Source organism: Rhinoderma darwinii, chromosome 5 (assembly GCF_050947455.1).
Source record: "Rhinoderma darwinii isolate aRhiDar2 chromosome 5, aRhiDar2.hap1, whole genome shotgun sequence".
In the NCBI taxonomy this organism is placed as follows: Eukaryota; Metazoa; Chordata; class Amphibia; order Anura; family Rhinodermatidae; genus Rhinoderma; species Rhinoderma darwinii.
The window spans coordinates 332,816,009-332,831,124 of record NC_134691.1 but is presented as its reverse complement, the minus strand read 5'-3'; the positions used below and the strand labels follow the sequence as shown (position 1 = coordinate 332,831,124).

General features: G+C 43.5%; 1 protein-coding gene across 1 annotated transcript in view; it reads right to left on the bottom strand.

Moving 5' to 3' along the window:
- Window positions 1-645: 645 nt before the first annotated feature.
- The window catches only part of GLCCI1 (glucocorticoid induced 1), a 35,395-nt gene continuing 20,924 nt past the window's right edge, over window positions 646-15,116 (bottom strand). The window contains exons 6-7 of the mRNA XM_075827751.1: window positions 4,236-4,356; window positions 646-1,145 (exon numbers count right to left, since the gene is read on the bottom strand). Of these exons, the coding sequence (XP_075683866.1) occupies window positions 755-1,145; window positions 4,236-4,356 (512 nt within the window). The 3' untranslated portion in view covers window positions 646-754. The remainder of the gene's footprint in view (window positions 1,146-4,235; window positions 4,357-15,116) is intronic.

The window sequence follows — 15,116 nt, the reverse complement described above, 5'->3', positions numbered from 1 at the left end:
GGTTCACACGAGCATGTTCGGTCCGTAATGGACCGAACGTATTTCGGCCGCAAGTCCCGGACAGAACACAGTGCAGGGAGCCGGGCTCCTAGCAGCATAGTTATGTACGATGCTAGGAGTCCCTGCCTCGCTGCCGGACATCTGTCCCGTACTGTAATCATGTTTTCAGTACGGGACAGTAGTTCCGCGGAGAGGCAGGGACTCCTAGCGTCGTACATAACTAGGATGCTAGGAGCCCGGCTCCCTGCAGGGTGTTCGGTCTGGGGCTTGCGGCCGAAATACGTTCCGTCCTTTACGGACCGAACATGCTCGTGTGAACCCGGCCTTATTTGATGTACATCTGCCTAAAAAACCCTGGAGGAATTGTAAAAATAATCCTCTCGTACAGTATTTTCTATACATTTAAACATAAAAATGTATAGTAGATTTTGTTGATATACAAAGCTTATTTCAGGTTTCGAACACATAAAGCTGATGTTTTACCTGCTGTGACAGACTGTAAATCTGTAAATGCATAGTCCACAGTGAACTCATTCGAAGAGATGGCTAAATTTGTGCCAACACTATTCGGGAAGAGGAAAAAAAAAAAGGTACAAAAATTTGTCCCAATCCGGGATAAAAATCGGCAGATACGATAATTTAAGCTAAGCGGTACTTTTTTCTTCTTTAATTTTGACTTCTTAATATTGATCAGACAGCGTTAACTAAACCACATGCAGAAGTTGTAAATCTGGCTTCAAAGTCAGCTTGACGGTCACAGAGGCCGGCTCTGCGCGGGTTCGATTACAACATGGTTGTGAGGAGAAGGGGGAGGAGACTGTGACAACTGGTCTTCGGCCAAATGCTCCACCCCGTAGGGCTGCTCTTGCGAGGCCGCGTGGCCGTTGGTTTCAGTGTTGTCTACTTTGCTGGTGGCATTGTCGGTCAGGGAAGAAGAGGAGACCTGAGATGAGAGGTGCTCGACAGTCACGGCGCTCACAGCGGAGCCCTGAGCAGAGTTTGGAAGGGTCTTCAGGGTCAGCTCTGAAGCCAGGAGCAAAGAGCCCAATAGTTTTACAGGACAGAATGCCGATCCCGTGGGAATGAAGTTGACTTTGTTTTTGTCAGGGCATGAAAAGAGAGCTGTAGAGACCGGCTGACGAGACCTGCGGAGGAAACAACATTTCTCCAGATCACAGTATTTTCAGAGGTGACAGAATATTTCATAAAACCACTTAGATGGAAGATCATAAAATTAAAAAAAAAATCTGATTAATACGGCCACAAAGTGCGGTCTGAGCAATAAGCCTCCTGGTCCCTTCTCAGCTCAGCACTGAACTAGAGACGTGCTGCAGAGAGAGGGGGAGGGGGTAGCAACCCGGCCGCGCCATTCTCCAATTTGACACTATTAATCAGATTTTCCTTAAAACTATTTTGAATTGAGAAACTCAAATAAATAAAATGGACGGCTTTAATGTCGATGAGATATGAGGACTAGTCTGATGGGGAACATCTTCCATATTTGCGATCGTGGTCAATATAGGGAAGGAAAGGAGAAAGCTACCCTGTTAAGAATAAATGAGTGCCCGGCGGTATCAGTGATTGGAAGGAAGGTCAATAAATCACTGGATAATAGATATCAGATGTAAAAATAAAAAAAATATATATAAATAATTTAAATTCGGGGGGAAAAAAATGGAGGCAATTTTTTTTATGTCTTTATCTAGTCAAATTTATGCAAAACTACTAAGTATTCTTTAATGCATGGGGAACAAGAATATATAAATAACTATTTAGCCGAGTTATATAAACCACTAGAAAAAAAAATGTAATAAAAAATTAAGATACAACGAACGCAAATGTATTGTTAATGTGGCTCGAACGATCATTAGATGGACAGATAAAAACAAGTCTTCGGATTTATTTAGAGTGCGGTTTTGCGTCGTGGGGTCGATATCTCGCATGCATGCCATGTAAACAGGATTACCGAACGGAAGTTTGTCAAAATACCTGTTCACATTTAAAGTGGTTCTATAAATGCATTGCGCTTTTGTTTATTTAGAATAATAAAATGTTAAACTAGTTCATTTTAAAAAAAAAAAAACACAATTTATAACAAATTGGAAATGACGGTCTTCAATTTGAAAATTTAAAAAAAAAAAAGACAAGTTTCCATGTTTAGTTATAATTTTGTATAATACAGAATAAGGAAAATTAGGCTTAATATAAATTTAATTTGCTCAATCAATTTAGCCACTTGCATATCTGGCGCATGCCAATCCCTGGGAGGAAATGAAAAAGTGAAAAAAAAAAAATATATATTAATAAAATAATTATGAATTAAATAATTAAAATACAACCAAGACCAGTGTGTAAACGGAGGTCTGCAAATAAAATCTAAACATATACTGGAAATAGTAAATATAATACAAATCAAATATGATAATTAAAAAAAAAATAATAATAATGTGCATGAACTTGGATATTTTACATTGTGTAAAGCTGCAGATCTACAACACAACAGTTGGCATTGGAAAAATAGAATTTCCAGCTACAACAATCAGCTGCCCGTTACAGGACTGTGGCAGCGAGCACAATATGCCAGTACTAGAGTGGTAGTCAGGGAGCGGTCCTACAAACGGATCATGAAGAATCCCTTTAACCCGTTAGTGACCGGCCCATCGTGTTTCTACGTCGGTCACTAACGGGCCTTATTCCGATGCCATAGACTTTTTACGTCGCGGCATCGGAATAAGTAAACAGAGCAGGGAGCTGTCAAATCTCCCTGCTCTCGGCTGCTAGAGGCAGCTGAGGGCCGGGAGCGTCCCTGCTCTGCCGTGTGAGATCGATATTAGTATCGATCGCACACGTTTAACCCCTCAGATGCGGTGCTCAATAGCGAGCACCGCATCTGAGTGGTTTTGGAGAGAGGGAGGGAGCTCCCTCTCTCTCCCACCGACACCCGGTGATACGATCGCCAAGTGTCTGTGTCTGTAATGGCAGCCGGGGGTCTAATAAAGGCCCCCAGGTCTGCCTGGAGTGAATGCCTGCTAGATCATGCCGCAGGCATGACCTAGCAGATGCCTGTCCGTGTTAAAACGGACAGGCAGTAATACACTGCAATACAAAAGTATTGCAGTGTATTATAAATGCGATCGCAGAATCGCATATTATAGTCCCCTAATGGGACTAGTAAAAAAGTGAAAAAAAAGTTGAATAAAGTTAATTTAAAAAAAAATGTGAAAAAAAATGAAAACCCCAGCTTTTCCCCTTACAAAATGCTTTACTATTAAAAAAACAAAATAAAAGATAAAAAGTTACACATATTTGGTATTGCCGCGTCCGTAACGACCCCGACTATAAATCTATTACATTATTTAACCCGCACGGTGAACGCCGTAAAAAAAATAATAAAAAAACTATGGAAAAATTGCTGTTTTCTGTGAACACTGACTTTAAAAAAATGTAATAAAAAGTGATCAAAAAGTCGCATCTACTCCAAAATGGTACCAATAAAAACTACAAGTCGTCCCGCAAAAAAAAAGCCCTCATACAACTGCATCGGCGAAAAAATAAAAACATTACGGCTCTTCAAATATGGAGACACAAAAACAAATAATTTTGAAAAAAAAGTGTTTTTACTGTGTAAAAGTAGTAAAACATACAAAAACTATACAAATTTGGTATCGTTGCAATCGTAACAACCCGCTGAATAAAGTTATTGTGTTATTTATACCACACGGTAAACGGCGTAGATTTAGGACGCAAAAAAGAGTGGCGAAATTTCAGATTTTTTTCTATTCCCCCCCCAAAAAAAGTTAATAAAAGTTAATCAATAAATAATATGTACCTCAAAATGGTGCTATTAAAAAGTGCAACTTGTCCCGCAAAAAACAAGACCTTATACAGCTATGTCGACGCAAAAATAAGAAGGTTATAGCTCTTGGAATGCGACGATTGAAAAACGTAAAAAATAGCTTGGTCATTAAGGTCCAAAATAGGCCGGTCATTAAGGGGTTAAGCATTTTTTTTTTTTTTTTTTACTTTTTACTTTTAGATGTTCAGCACTCAAAAAATAAAAAAAAATTTGCTTCGAGCGCTGAACATATAAAATACTTTGCTGCAGAGTTGGATGGGGCACGGACGTCCAGTGGCTGGTCAGAGGTTGCTCGGACTTCGTAGACATCCCTCCCCCGCAGCGTAGACCGGCCATCACATCTTACGAAGCCACCAGCTGACAACAAGACATTACTTACGACATTTCCTCAAAGACCTTGACCCGCTCACATCCCTCCGGGGGCTCTCGTTTGAACATGTAGCTGTTGTTGGGTTTGGGAGAGGAGGCATACTTGGGCAGCGGTGAGCTATTCCCACTGTCTGAAAATGTAAACAGGGATATTACCAGTGGTTGTGGGCACCAGGCAAAAAAAATCCAAACTTGCAAAATGAGTAGAAAATGTAGATTAGCAATTTTTTTTAAAACATTTTTTAGATTCTCATCCATTTTTAAAAAGATAGGGGGGGAAAAAATTTTTTTTTTAAAAATCCCAGAATGCAAAGCAGAGGCAAAAAAAAGCAGAAGCAAAAAAACAGACGAGTAACTATAAAGAGAGAGATTAGTACAGGACATGCAGACGCAAGGAGGGTCACGTACATTAGGAGGGGGGACGTTTTTGGCAAAGGGGTTTAGGACAAACAAAAGTGCGCAGTCGCCAGATCAATGTTCCGAGAGCAGATTCCACTTTGTGGCCTATAGAATCTGCCAAACCCGTCTTTGAATCTAGCCGTTTGGACTTCTACACATCTTAGAACTTACTATAGGACGGTATTTTTGTATTTGGTCCAGATATATTTGGGAATTTATAGCAACGTTTGTGTATATAAAAAAATAATAAAAAGTCTAATGGATTTTCAGCTTTCAAGTAAAAAAAAAAGGAGATCGCTGTAGTGATTTGCACCAAATTTATTAAACTGGGCACAAATCTGAATACATTTGGCACATTTTGAGCTACGAGAAGGCGTAGATTTGGGCCAAAACTTGCACCATTACCACTTAGCAGTCTTATTAAATGAAGTCTAACCCACGACCCCAAAGGGTATGTGCACACGTAGTGACCAAAAACGGCTGAAAATACGGAGCTGTTTTCAAGGGAAAACAGCCCCTGATTTTCAGACGTTTTTTGAGCAACTCACGTTTTTCACGTCCGTTTTTGGAGCGGTTTTCATTGGAGTCTATGAGAAAACGGCTCCAAAAACATCCAAAGAAGTGTCCCGCATATAATGTATAGAAGTGTCCCGCATATAATGTATATAAGTGTCCCGCATATAATGTATATAAGTGTCCCGCATATAATGTATATAAGTGTCCCGCATATAATGTATATAAGTGTCCCGCATATAATGTATATAAGTGTCCCGCATATAATGTATATAAGTGTCCCGCATATAATGTATATAAGTGTCCCGCATATAATGTATATAAGTGTCCCGCATATAATGTATATAAGTGTCCCGCATATAATGTATATAAGTGTCCCGCATATAATGTATATAAGTGTCCCGCATATAATGTATATAAGTGTCCCGCATATAATGTATATAAGTGTCCCGCATATAATGTATATAAGTGTCCCGCATATAATGTATATAAGTGTCCCGCATATAATGTATATAAGTGTCCCGCATATAATGTATAGAAGTGTCCCGCATATAATGTATAGAAGTGTCCCGCATATAATGTATAGAAGTGTCCCGCATATAATGTATAGAAGTGTCCCGCATATAATGTATAGAAGTGTCCCGCATATAATGTATAGAAGTGTCCCGCATAATGTATAGAAGTGTCCCGCATATAATGTATAGAAGTGTCCCGCATATAATGTATAGAAGTGTCCCGCATATAATGTATAGAAGTGTCCCGCATATAATGTATATAAGTGTCCCGCATATAATGTATAGAAGTGTCCCGCATATAATGTATAGAAGTGTCCCGCATATAATGTATAGAAGTGTCCCGCATATAATGTATAGAAGTGTCCCGCATATAATGTATAGAAGTGTCCCGCATATAATGTATATAAGTGTCCCGCATATAATGTATATAAGTGTCCCGCATATAATGTATATAAGTGTCCCGCATATAATGTATATAAGTGTCCAGCATATAATGTATATAAGTGCCCCGCATATAATGTATATAAGTGTCCCGTATATAATGTATATAAGTGTCCCGCATATAATGTATATAAGTGTCCCGCATATAATGTATAGAAGTGTCCCGCATATAATGTATATAAGTGTCCCGCATATAATGTATAGAAGTGTCCCGCATATAATGTATATAAGTGTCCAGCATATAATGTATAGAAGTGTCCCGCATATAATGTATATAAGTGTCCCGCATATAATGTATATAAGTGTCCCGCATATAATGTATATAAGTGTCCCGCATATACTGTATATAAGTGTCCCGCATATAATGTATAGAAGTGTCCCGCATATAATGTATAGAAGTGTCCCGCATATAATGTATATAAGTGTCCCGCATATAATGTATATAAGTGTCCCGCATATAATGTATATAAGTGTCCCGCATATAATGTATATAAGTGTCCCGCATATAATGTATATAAGTGTCCCGCATATAATGTATATAAGTGTCCTGCATATAATGTATATAAGTGTCCTGCATATAATGTATATAAGTGCCCCGCATATAATGTATATAAGTGTCCCGCATATAATGTATATAAGTGTCCCGCATATAATGTATAGAAGTGTCCCGCATATAATGTATATAAGTGTCCCGCATATAATGTATATAAGTGTCCCGCATATAATGTATATAAGTGTCCCGCATATAATGTATATAAGTGTCCTGCACTTCTTTTGACGAGGCTGTATTTTTACGTGTCGTTTGACAGCTGTCAAACGACGACGCGTAAATAACAGGTCGTCTGCACAGTACGTCGGCAAACCCATTCAAATGAATGGGCAGATGTTTGCCGACGTATTGTAGCCCTATTTTCAGACGTAAAACGAGGCATAATACGCCTCGTATACGTCTGAAAATAGGTCGTGTGAACCCAGCCTTAGAGCTTATAAATGGAGACAACGACACCGGTCTAAACCTAGTATTACAGAAGACACGACCGCGCCAAATCCGTCACACGTCCAATACCGCCGGAACCCAACGGACTCATTGACTTACAATTGAGATGGTCAGGGCTCTGTAGTTTTGATGGGACGAATATCACTGCATGAGATACAACATCTGATGTAGTAGGCCGAGATTTTTTTTTTACATTTTTTTTTGGGGGGGGGGGGGGGGGGATATATATATAAAAAACAAAGTAGAAGCAGCACCGTTTTCTTTAGTATCGGGTGCACAGGTTCTTGTTCAGACACACGACCAGTGTCCCAAATAGCCAGCAACAATTCCAAAAGACAAGACAGCACTCCAAATTCAGTGATAGATAGGATCACTTTAATCACCCCTTGCGACGTTTCAACCCTACTCAATGGGGTCTTTCTCAAGCAATTTCTTGAGAAAGACCCCATTGAGTAGGGTTGAAACGTCGCAAGGGGTGATTAAAGTGATCCTATCTATCACTGAATTTGGAGTGCTGTCTTGTCTTTTGGAATTGTTGCTATATATATATCTCTATAATAAAAAATTTGTATGCACCGCCATATGAAAATGGCCACTGTCAAATGCATTTGGGTCTCATTCAGACAGCCATAATTACACGGAACCTGAATACAGTGCATGGGCGCATTTTAGCATCCACATTACAGCCGCAAGACCCGTGCCCAATCTAATTTCCATAGGGGGTCAGAGTCTTTGGCCTCATTTAAACGACTAATGCGGCATTAACACTATGTAATGCAGATCCCAAATACCGTCATGACCATGAGGCCTTACTTTGTGCTTTGATACAAATTTTAAAGATCTTTGCATGCTGTCTGTGAATGGAAACATCTGCGTTAATCTCAATGCCCCCGACTGTTGTGTTCCGGCCGAGTCCCGTCCGTGAATAGATAGGACATTTCCTATCTTTCCACAAATCGGAGTCGGGTCCGTTTTCTCAGACCCGAATAACCCACTAAAGTGAATGGGTCCGTGAAAGCCATCGGGTGCCACTTGAATGCCGTGAAAGACGTCCTGGGTGGCACTCGATCGTGTGCAACTGGCATAAGAGGCTAAAACTCGGCGTGACCTATTCCTGCTTAGTGTGTTGTCGATTGTGTGTCCTGGACTCCAGGCTTCTTGTTCTTACCAATAAATAGTAAAAAAAACTAAATCGTAAAAATCTTCAGTTGGGCAAGCAGAACTAGATCAGGATGTTATTCGTTACCCTGGTTTATAAACAGTAGCAACAGCGAAACCAAGAACGGTGCTCTGTATATATACACAACTCCAGGCTGGACAAGGGTCAGCAGCTACCTGACACTGAGCTGTACTGAACTGGTTACTTGTACACACTACAAGTCATGTAACAAGCTGAATACATGTAATATTATTCGTAGAGGTTCGGACAGCACCACGAGCGCTCTTTATGCAGCCAGCCGCCCTTCCATATGCGCCGCAGTAACATACTGATCCAGTATCTTCATGCAGTGCTTGATGAAGGTCGCATGAGATCGAAACGTCGACACTGCCAAAAGAAAAATACTCCGAATCGGTGTGCCGGGTAATTTGTTTACTAACGTAATATTATTATCCACCAACAATATAGAGAATGTTCATTTATATTTCATTACAGCGAGATTCATATTGTGACATGCTCAAAAGGCAGGAATCAAATATTAATGAGGGGGGGGGGGTATTGTTAACGAAAGCTTCACCGAGCACCCCACATGTTGTGAGTGCTGTACTACAGGTGAGATTTCCTAAACAGCACCTCCCTTTTGTTTCAAGATCTCAGTTTACTGTCAGCACATTGAATAGCCCCTGTGCTTCGTTTCAAGTAATCTTCCATTCACTGACAGCTTGCAGAGTCTGGAAGCCCATACTTCTCACAGCTGAGCGGAAGTTACAACTGTATCCCGCTAGGTAATCCTCGGTGCCAAATACATCAGCAGCATTAACCGCATGTTCTGATACCGCATTGTATCCATGTAGGTAAAATGCATCAGCCTGGATTCAAGGTTGTTTAGCTCGCAGAGGATTGTTGAGACTAAATACAATTGTAGCAAATACTCAGCTGTGAGAAGTATGAGGTCTATACCGGTTATCTGCTTCTTCATGTAAACAAGAACGTTTCTATTCCCTGACAGCAAACAGATACTGAAAATGGTGAGGAACTGAAAGAACGTATTAGAGAATTGCAGAACTTTCCATTATACAATGATTATATTTACAGAAGACCGGAAAACCCTTTCCCTGCCAATGACGTATATAATTTGTCAGAACTTTAAGGGCATGGCCCCACGTGGCGGATTTCCTCCGCAACTGTTCGCATCAATGCCGCACAGAATCTGCGTTGCAGATTCTGCGGTGGATCTGCCCAAAATGTGCAGTAAATTGATGCGGACTAGCTGCTGCGGACTGCGGGAAAAGTGCTTCCCTTCTCCCTATCAGTGCAGGATAGAGAGAAGGGACAGCACTTTCCCTAGTGAAAGTAAAATAATTTCATACTTACCGGCCGTTGTCTTGGTGACGCGTCCCTCTTTCGGCATCCGGGCCGACCTCCCTGGATGACGCGGTAGTCCATGTGACCGCTGCAGCCTGTGATTGGCTGCAGCCGTCACTTACACTGAAACGTCATCCTGGGAGGCCGGACTGGAGACAGAAGCAGGGAGTTCTCGGTAAGTATGAACTTCTATTTTTTTACAGCTTGCTGTATATTGGGATCGGTAGTCACTGTCCCGGGTGCAGAAACAGTTACTGCCGATCGCTTAACTCTTTCAGCACCCTGGACAGTGACTATTTACTGACGTCTCCTAGCAACGCTCCCGTAATTACGGGAGCCCCATTGACTTCCTCAGTCTGGCTGTAGACCTAGAAATACATAGGTCCAGCCAGAATGAAGAAATGTCATGTCAAAAAAGCAAGACGCATCCGCAGCACACATAACATGTGCATGACAGCTGCGGACTTCATTGCGGAATTTAGAATCTCCATTGAAGTCAATGGAGAAATTCCGCCATGAGTCCGCAACCAGTCCGCCACAACTCCGCAACAACCATTGTATGCTGCGGACACCAAATTCCGCTCCACAGCCTATGCTCCGCAGCGGAATTTTCAGCCTCGTCTAAACGAACACTTCTAAACAGTCAATGGAGAAACGGCTCCGCTGCGGATTAACGCTGCGGAGTGTCCGCAGCGGAATTCAAGTGAAATTCCGCCACGTGTGAACCCAGCCTAACCGCTTGCCATTACTAGAATATAAAGGATACGAGAATAGAATAATCCTGGTATCATATTCAAGGGCAGAATCTTAACTTTAAAGGGTGCAGTAACTTAATCTTAACTTCAAAGCTCTAGGTGCAGTATTCAGGGAGCTGCACTTGTTTAACCCCTTAAGGACACGGCCAATTTTGGCCTTAAGGACACGGCCAATTTTGGCCTTGAGGACAGAGCAATTTTTTTTACATTTCCCTCTTTGCATCCCGACGCTCATAACTTTTATTTTTTGTACGACGTAGTTGTATGAGACTTTGTATTTTGCGGGACGAGTTGTACTTTATGTACGTACCATTTTTTGGTACAAATACATTATCGTTTAATTTCTATACATTTTTAATTAGATTAAAATGCAGAAAAAAAAAAGCAGTTGCGCAGCAGTTTTAATATTTTTTTTTTTTACACCGATCATCATAAATAATGTTATACATTTGTTGTACAGGTTGTTACGGTCGGGGCGATACCAAATATGTCTATATTATTTCATGTTTTGGGAGTTATATTTTAAAAAGTTTATATATTATAAAAAAAAAATTGTTTCTGTGCATTTTATTTACTTTTTATTTATTTATTTATTTACCATTATTTTCTTTTTTATATTCATTTAACTTTTTTTTTTTAATCCCATAAAGGGATTTATCATTTTGATTTTGTAACTGTAATGTACTGGCATAGATCTATATACTGATTGTACACAGGCAGCTGTTAGAGCATACCTCAGTATGCCCTAACAACAGGAAATATGTTCAGACAGCCCTGGGGTCCTTCACTGGACCCTGGGCTGTCTGGCCATGAGTTGTGGGCTTTGATCGCGTCAGTTATTTTCTGTGCCGCGATCAATGTGCAGTCCCCTCTTTGAACGCCGCGATCAGCTTTCATCGCGGCGTTCAAAGGGTTAACAGCGGAGAGAAGATGTTTCTCTCCTCTCCGCTGTCAGAGCGGGGCCGTGGCTGTGTATTACAGCAGTTGCCCCGCTCTCGATCAACCACAGAGACGGCTGTCACACAGGACGAGAATGCTCGTCCTAATGCGCAAAGTACTCGTTGCTCAGGACAAGCATACTCGTCCTGTGTCGGCAACCAGTTAAGGTCAGGGAGAAGGATGAAATGTTTGACTTCCTGGCTCTGTGTCTCTGTAAGAGAGGGGAGGGGGAGCTGCAAGTGAGAGCAGGAAGAAAGATCACAGCCGGTTCTCGCAAGGGGGAGGTGGGTTATATATGGACCTTTTAATCCGGTTATCACCCTCTTACCAGCGAGGGGGAATACGTGCTCTCGGATTGTCACATTTAGGAAAGGGGTATTTTTTCCTACTACAAGAGTGAAAGAATGAGCAGTTACCTATCTAATCAACTCTGGGGCCTAATCAGAAGATTTGTTGACTTGGAGGTTTCCAGGCAAACATTGGTCTACCAGCACATTTCTTCACATAAGTGGCATGTATGAACTCTGCACATCCTGCCAGCTCTGCTGGGGTTAGACATCTACCGTATTTTTCAGACTATAAGACGCACCCAAGTTTTAGACAACAGAAAATAGGAAAAAATTTCGTATTTTACAAAAAAAACAACTATTAGTTAAAAAAAAAATTGTTCCGTTTCACCACATTCTGAGAGCCATAACTTATATCTTTCCATTGTTTGAGCGGTGTGAGGGATTATTTTTGCAGGACGAGCTGTCGTTTTTTTATTAGCACCATTTTTTTGATACATACGATTTTTTTTTCATCACTTTTTAGTGCTATGGTGACCAAAAGACAATGATTCTGGGGTTTTAAATTATTTTTTTTACGCCGTTCACTGTGCGAGTCAAATAATGCTATATTGTAATAGTTACGGACTTTTATGGACGCAGCTATACCAATTTTTTTTCTTATTTTTACATTGTGCTTGGGGAAAAATGGGAAGAGGGGTTTTTTATTGAACTTTTAAAAATTTTTGACACTCCTGAAAATGTATCTAACTTTGTTCTAATTTTAAAATTGTTTTTTTTTTTTTTTTTTACACATTTTATTAGTTCCGCTAGGGGACTTGAACCAGCGATCATTAGATCGCTGGTACAATACACTGCAATACATGGATGAGTAACGGAAACAGCGCAACTCGCTGAGCTAAGCGGTTTCTGTAACTCCCATAGTAGTGAATGGCAGTTACAGAAGCAGCGCACCACGCAATGCTGTTTTCGTAACTACTATTCAGTTGTATGGGAGTTACAGAAACAGCTTAGCTCAGTGAGTTACGCTGTTTCCGTAACTTGACCATGTAACCAGGAAGTGGCCGGGAGGCAGCGGAGCCGGGTAAGATAGAACGGGGTTTAGGGGGCCCCGTTATAGAGATAATGTCCCGCAAATATCTGACATTTGTGTCATATTTCTTGTGGATATACGTCATAAATGTCCTTCATGGGAAAACCACTTTTAAATGCCGCGGTCGCTATGGTAACGACCTATTTATGGATTTTTTTTTCCCACTATGTTACAATTTGATGTCAAATTGCATGAAGGTGCCCATGAGTGTAGCGTGCTGGGTGGCATTTTCATAATGGGGCAAGCAGCTTCTTTCAGAAAATATATCGATATAACAGGATTTCTTGTTTTATAAATTCAGGTCTTATTTGTAGATGTCAAAAGTGTAAAAATTGTTGTGATAAAGAAAGGTTACAGTGAGCGAGTAGATCCGCAATAATACGGTTTGGAGACATTGGGGCGTGCGACGATCCAGTATAGTAAGTATTCTAAGGTAATGGTTTGGGGGATGTCGTGTCCTACCTTGTCCCGCTGCTCTCCAGCCACTGAACTGCAAGGCGGCCAAAAGTACGGAAACCGCCGAGCTACGCGGTTCCTGTAACTCCCATATTATGAGTAGGAGTGACGGAAACTTCGTAGCTCAGCTGTTTCTGTACTACCAGCCACCTTGTAACTTAGTGGCCGGAGAGCAAAGTAGGACGGGCTTAGTCCTGTCCTAGAGATCGGTGTGGATCCCAAATGTGGGACCCGCATCTACTGGACAACTTTTGGCATATCCTGTGATTAGGTCATAAATGTCCGTGATCGGAATACCCCTGAACACCGCACAACCGCAACTAGTGCCTCGATTTATTGTTCTCCTAAAAAGTTGTACACAGCCACATCCCCACAGCAGCTTGACACACACACACACACACACACAGGCTGCTGAATGCACAATCTTAGGCTTCGTTCACATCTGTGTCGGGGTTCCGTCAGACCTTTCCGTTAAGGGAACCCATGTCAAATACACTTGATTCTGCCAAATTAAAAACGGAAACCTTACGAAAGGAAACAAACCATTTGCCGCAGAAGATGACCGTGGAAATCAATGGTAATGCAAACGGAAGCGATGGTTTCCATTCATGGGTTCTGACAGAAACCCATGAACAGAAGCCCGAAACAGACGTGAACGAAGCCGAAAATAATGTCTGCTGTTCAGTATTCTCAGACGATGAAGACCTGACCCAAAAGTCCAATACAATCCATGTCCCTGACATCTGGGGAAAATGACAGAACCGCATCTGCCACATGCACTCCCCAAGCAGGAATGATCTAGCACTGGAATGGAACTGGCACCAGAAGAGAGCTGGAAACCAATTACGAACAGTGCAGAGACAAACAAGCATTCAATCCAATACATACCCAACACGGCGCGGTCCACCACGCACCCAACACGGCGCGGTCCACCACGCACCCAACACGGCGGGGTCCACCACGCACCCAACACGGCGGGGTCCACCACGCACCCAACACGGCGGGGTCCACCACGCACCCAACACGGCGGGGTCCACCACGCACCCAACACGGCGGGGTCCACCACGCACCCAACACGGCGGGGTCCACCACGCACCCAACACGGCGGGGTCCACCACGCACCCAACACGGCGGGGTCCACCACGCACCCAACACGGCGGGGTCCACCACGCACCCAACACGGCGGGGTCCACCACGCACCCAACACGGCGGGGTCCACCACGCACCCAACACGGCGGGGTCCACCACGCACCCAACACGGCGGGGTCCACCACGCACCCAACACGGCGGGGTCCACCACGCACCCAACACGGCGGGGTCCACCACGCACCCAACACGGCGGGGTCCACCACGCACCCAACACGGCGGGGTCCACCACGCACCCAACACGGCGGGGTCCACCACGCACCCAACACGGCGGGGTCCACCACGCACCCAACACGGCGGGGTCCACCACGCACCCAACACGGCGGGGTCCACCACGCACCCAACACGGCGGGGTCCACCACGCACCCAACACGGCGGGGTCCACCACGCACCCAACACGGCGGGGTCCACCACGCACCCAACACGGCGGGGTCCACCACGCACCCAACACGGCGGGGTCCACCACGCACCCAACACGGCGGGGTCCACCACGCACCCAACACGGCGGGGTCCACCACGCACCCAACACGGCGGGGTCCACCACGCACCCAACACGGCGGGGTCCACCACGCACCCAACACGGCGGGGTCCACCACGCACCCAACACGGCGGGGTCCACCACGCACCCAACACGGCGGGGTCCACCACGCACCCAACACGGCGGGGTCCACCACGCACCCAACACGGCGGGGTCCACCACGCACCCAACACGGCGGGGTCCACCACGCACCCAACACGGCGGGGTCCACCACGCACCCAACACGGCGGGGTCCACCACGCACCCAACACGGCGGGGTCCACCACGCACCCAACACGGCGGGGTCCA